This window comes from Bos indicus x Bos taurus, chromosome 4 (genome assembly GCF_003369695.1).
Source record: "Bos indicus x Bos taurus breed Angus x Brahman F1 hybrid chromosome 4, Bos_hybrid_MaternalHap_v2.0, whole genome shotgun sequence".
Classification (NCBI taxonomy): domain Eukaryota; kingdom Metazoa; phylum Chordata; class Mammalia; order Artiodactyla; family Bovidae; genus Bos; species Bos indicus x Bos taurus.
Window position 1 is genome coordinate 31,937,841 of NC_040079.1, and position 6,000 is coordinate 31,943,840.

At 36.5% G+C, this 6,000-nt stretch overlaps 1 protein-coding gene across 2 annotated transcripts in view; it reads left to right on the forward strand.

The window, feature by feature from the left end:
* IQUB (IQ motif and ubiquitin domain containing) overlaps positions 1-5,292 on the forward strand; it is an 82,055-nt gene extending 76,763 nt beyond the window's left edge. For both annotated transcript variants that reach the window (XM_027539117.1, XM_027539118.1), the window contains exon 13: positions 1,900-5,292. In XM_027539117.1, the coding sequence (XP_027394918.1) occupies positions 1,900-2,082 (183 nt within the window). In that variant the 3' untranslated portion in view covers positions 2,083-5,292. The remainder of the gene's footprint in view (positions 1-1,899) is intronic.
* Positions 5,293-6,000: the final 708 nt, after the last annotated feature.

The window sequence follows — 6,000 nt, forward strand, 5'->3', positions numbered from 1 at the left end:
AGAAAACAAATTTTAGGAGGAGGTACAGGTAGTCTTTGTGATTTGGTTGAAAAGAAGAGTCAGGTAAAATTAATAAAGAAAATAAATGGTGTTTGTTAATTCAACCATAATTTGCTTTTGAATCTGAGGGTTACTATGATGAGTGCTTGAGGAAAAACAGAGAAATCTAATGGATACAATTCTTGATCATCTCAGTTGCATTTGAGCTTAGCTGTAAATAACAAATTAAGCAATTTGCAAGCAAGTTAACTTAACAAATTAACCAAATATGGGGCTGCTTTTCTTATATAACAGGAATCCAGAGTTTGGCAACGACAGGGTGGTTGTATGGTAGCTCTACAATGTTCTCAAAAATCCAGGCCCTCTGACGTCTTTCACAGCCATATTTAAACTTTGGCTTTAATCCTAATGATTGTGCACTCTTAGAGATAGATAGCTACTTTACCTCCTGCATTATACCCACCTCCTAGATACAGCAAAAGCCTAAAGGTACTTAACAGGTGAGGCTTCCCACTCCCGAAGAGCTTCCCTGTAAGCTTTATCCAGTGACTTCTTTTTAAAAAATATACACATATACATATGTGTGTGTATATATATTCACATATATATATTTCTGCCATGTATATATATGTGTGTGCATATATGTGTGTGTGTATATATGCATATATATGTGTGTATATATATATATATACACATACACACATACATGAAAGTGAAAGTCGCTCAGCCATGTCCGACTCTTTGCACCATTCTCTAGGCTAGAATACTGGAATGGGTAGCCTTTCCCTTGTCCAGGGGATCTTCCCAACCCAGGAATCCAACCTGGGTCTCCTGCATTGCAGGCAGATTCTTTACCAACTGAGCTCTCAAGGAATGCCAGAAACTTGTCATATGATCAACCCTAGCTATAATAAAGGCTAAGAAAGCTGAGCATGTCACAGAATACACAATCGGGCCCCTCTGTAAAATCAGGCCTCTAAATATGAATGGAAGGGAGAATGAATATTGGATTGGCAACTTGCAGTGTGCCCCTTTTATTAGAAAACAGATGTTTTCTTTGTCTGTAATGTGGCAAAGCTACCTAACAGAGAACATTCAAAGTGCTGTTACAGCTGTGGAGAGACAGGGAGTGTTAAATGTTAGTAACAAAGAAAAATGGAAACGCACAAAAATTTGTTAAAAGGCAGGAAGATTATTTTCTGTTTAGAAGACAGAAGAGAAATAGTGCAGACACTCACATCTGTGGTAGTAAAAAGGGTGACAGAAAAGAAGTTTACATGGTCACAGCACCATTGTTTATTTATTTAATTTTTATTTTATTATTGGAGAATAATTGCTTTACAATGTTGTATTAGTTTCTGCTGTACATTGTGATCTTTATTTTGAACTCTGGAGATATAAGGGGAAGGACTAATTTTAGAAAAAAATTCAAGTTGGTAATTGTATCAGTATTGAAATAGATTTAAAGAGAACCAAGGTGACAAGAACATTCACACAAAAATATTGATTGTTTACCTAAGGTGACCAGAGACACATGTATGAATAAGACCCAGTTTGAATCTTTAAGGAGTCTTCTTTATTATCATGGAAGAGACTTGCAAGTAGATAGTGAAGTCCAAGGCAGAATGAATTAAATATACATTTAAAAATATATGAAAGTGCTTGCAGGTATGGAAGAAGGAGGGGTTAGTTTGGACTCAGGTCAGAGAGAAAATCTAGAAAGACTTCCAGGTTTAAGTATCAAAAGCTGAGCCCTGTAAAATGATGGACAAAGTGAGGGAAAAAAAAGTTTCCTGAGCTGAAAGAACTGACAAGCAAAGGCACTGAGGCATAAACGTGTTTTCGTTTGGCAAGATTTATCAATGACATTTAATACAATCTGACTTTTTTTCTTTTCAGGGATATGAACCCTTGTTTATTCACAAGATCAAACACAAACACTTCCTGGCTAAGAACTATTTTTCTCAAATTCCGCTACTGGCTTCATTTTTACTTGATGATGGTGAAGTAGAGGAAATCAGAAAGAAGCATCAGTCAGAACCAACAACTAAGATTTTAGAAGTCCACAGGCCTGGTCCTTAGAAGATCCAGGACTCTTTGTTTGATGATCAGAATTTTTGTCCACTGCTAATAGAGTAATACAGAGGTCACACAATACAGAAGTAGAATTTTATCCTTTTATTGATTTTAATTGTTATACTGTCATAAGTTTTATGGAGAAAACATCCCCATTGCTTTATTGTTAGTGTGAAATTTAAATATAATTTTGTTACTGAAATTAATATTTCAAAGAGAACATTTTATTTTTACTTTTTCTACATTAATTTATTTAAAATTTCATGTACATCATATTAAAGGTAAAATCAATGTACAAACAATCAGAGAAGGGCAAGTAGAAGACTGTGAGCATTCCTCTGTTGCCCTGGAGTAAGGCATCTGACTATATAGCTCTTGCTCACAGTGATGGAAGAATGGTGGAGTACAACTGAGGTGGGGGAGCAACCAGAGCTGTTGGATCATACATGAAAAAGGGCAGCACCTCAATTTAGGGCTAGGAAAATAACCACAAAGAGTGAAAAAGATAGGCTCAACAGCAGAGAGACTTTCCTTGATAAAGTCAGGTCTTCTGGTAAATTCTTTTTCATCTCGCTAAAACTACAGCTGTCTTTTTATACAAATCTCCAAATATCCACAGCAGAAGGGGTGGGAGATGGTGTCAGGCTGGAGGGCAATCAGCAGGGAAGAAGTTCACTTGTGGCCTGCTATTACAGAACCCTGGTCTCAGGATACCTGAAAGCAACTAGCTAAGAAGTTAATTCCCCTGCCTCTGAAGTAAAGTATCTGCATTCTTCTAGTTTATTACCTGATGAGCATGCCTCCCCTAGCCCACTAACAAATGAAAAACCACAGAAGGGGTTTCCTTCCTTCTCCTTTATGAGGACTGTATTATATGGATAAAGGCCTAAACAACAGAACAGAGCAAAGATATATCCCAGTATCACAAAAACAAGCTGATAAAGAAAGGAGAGTCACCATATACGCAAAGATTCAAAAATCAAAGAGATCCTTTTGAGGAGTGAAAATACATATTTATTTAACAAATCTCTTAACTATGTTAAGGACATTTAACAGCATTTTTCATCCTTTGGGAAAAATACTAGGAAAAATTACTATTACTTAAATAATTACAATAAATAAATAGATAAATATTTATTATTTATTTAAATAATAAATAAATAGTTGCTGAATCACAAAAACACACGGATGGCAATGAAGAACAGATCTGGTACTTGAAAGCTAAAACTAACATGGAGATTGGGTGATTTAGCATAAGATAGTCCCCTGGAATTCAGAGGAAAATTTCGAGAAATGAGGTAAATGAGCAAAACAATAAGTTTAACAGATTTTTTTTTGTCCACCCCAGAAATAGCATAAGCCTAAAATGGAGTATAGAAGGAGAAACAATTAATGAAGATTTAAAACTGATTTCCCTAACTAAAAAGACATATATCCTTAACTGTATAAAGTGTCTACCAAGAACTGGGAAAATTAATATAGAGACATACATAGACACAACTTCATGACATTTCTGGATTTCAAAAATTTTGGACAAATTCTATAAACATTCAAGTTGGAGAGGAAAAACCACAGACACACACACAAAGTCAGTAACAATAGCATTAGATTTATCTTCCCCAGTGCTAAATACCAGAAGGTAAAGGAGGAACATTTCTATTGAAGAATTTTGAATTTTGAGTGTGAAAAAATGAATTGAGAGTTTTACTTTCAGGCAATTTTTTTTGGGGGGCGGGGGGATGAAAACAACAGAAAGACATTGTTAGGCAAGAGGCATGTCATCCGTCTGTATGGACTCATTCTGTACTCCAGCTGACCTCGACACTGTGGAGGAATGACCTGGGCATGATAGTCTGTTTGAGAAATGGCGGTGAGCATTAAAATTTCAAGATTCTTTCTAAAGGATCATCACTTAAATGGTTATGGAACAATGTAATGAACACAAATAATTTTTCAAAAAATGTCTCTACTGCAAAAAACAAAAATCTGAATCAAAAACAACAGAAATACCCTGAGTGTTCTAACTAAATTCTGTTGTAGGAAGATCCAGGGGGATAAAGTGTTCCAGATCTTTTCAAGGGGAGATGAGCAAATAGATAAGTAGGTAGGAAAGAAGATACTCAAATATGTAGTTAAAATGTTTAAAGGCAACTCCTAGCAGAATGAAAATGGAATTATAAACCCCACATTTCTAGAGAGACAAGGGAATAGCAGCAAAGAGGAGAACTATTGTGAAATAAAGAGGTTTTGTGTGTATGTTTGTCTTTTAGGTTAAGAGGAAGGAGGTATACATGAGAGAAAAACAAGATTAAAAATATCACAGTGCATAAATTTGAATGGGTTAAAATTCTAGTAAAGGACAGTTATTCTCATGTGGTATCAAAGGAGTGAATTACAAGCTGTGTGCCAGATATGTATCCCCAATAAAATGACATTTAAGGATATTTAGCAACACTATATCAGTCATATGGAAATAGACACCTCCTGTAACTCCAGTCCTAGGTGTTCACTGGAAGGACTGATGCTAAAGCTGCAACTCCAATACTCTGGCCACCTCATGCGAAGAGTTGACTCATTGGAAAAGACCCTGATGCTGGGAGGGATTGGCGGCAGGAGAAGGGGACAACAGAGGATGAGATGGCTGGATGGCATCACCGACTCGATGGACATGAGTTTGAGTGAACTCCAGGAGTTGGTGATGGACAGGGAGGCTTGGCGTGCTACGATTCATGTGGTCGCAAAGAGTCGGACACGACTGAGTGACTGAACTGAATTGATAACTCCAAAATAATTGGCAATATTCATATCAAGGATGAAATTGAGAAGAAAAATAACAGAGCAAAAGAAGTTATTTTGGTAAATTGCTTTTCACAATATAAATTAATAATCTCTACATTAGGTATGAAAGTAGGTTTAAAACAAAAAGTCAATTAGGAAACAGTTCTCCACAGGTTTTTAACGTTTCTGCATGTCTTTTGAGTAGAAGTACTTAGTTCTTTTTTTCCAAGGATACTTGTAAAACAAACAGTCTTAGAAGACAGAGATACTGTTTACCGTTCCCTATAAAAGACTCAGCATCTCTCAGCCCGCATTCTCAACCTGTAAAGCAGCTCACTGTGTGCCTGTGTCACCCTGAGGGAATTAGGGCAAAATGCTGATATTCTGGCTGCTGTTGTTTCTGTGAACAATAAATTGTGCTTTATCTCTGACCCAGGAGTTTCATGTCTTCTCCTATCGTTTATGAACATGCGGCACCAACCTTGTTAGCTTGTGGTTAGGGTAACATTTCAGATACTTCACAGTTCTTGACTCAGAAAACCTTCAAAATGAAAAAAGAGAGAAATGAGTCAAGAAGTAGAAAATACTGTTTCTCTTGTCTTTCCAGGAACACTGGGTGGGTGATGGCAATTCTCCAGCCATTTGAAGTGAGGCAGGATTATGTAACAATGCTTTTGCTCTATGTAATTTAGGTAGATCATCTCGTGTCACTTTTGAGCAACGAAGGAATGAAAGATTCTGATTCTAAGAGATATTCTTCTAATATATATAAAAAGAATGAATACTCCCCACCTCATGAGACCAGTGTATCCCTGATATCAAAATTGGACAAGGATAACACGAGAAAGAAAACGATAGGCCAATTTCTCTCTGAATATAGATGCAAAAATCCTAAATAAAACATTAACAAACCAAATCCAAAAAAATTTAATAGTATTTGGTTTCCCTGGATAGTCTTCATGTGCCTTTTCAGCTCTTCCCTCCTTCCTTCCCTTCTCAGCTTTGTGCCCTCGGATGCTGATCTTTACGCACTGCCCCAATGAGTACATAATATCACTTAGTAGGATTTGATCAATAGGAAGCATCAGAAAGAAGTTTGAGGTCTGAGAGAAAGAGGTTGGGATATTTATTCCCCTGGCTTTTGGT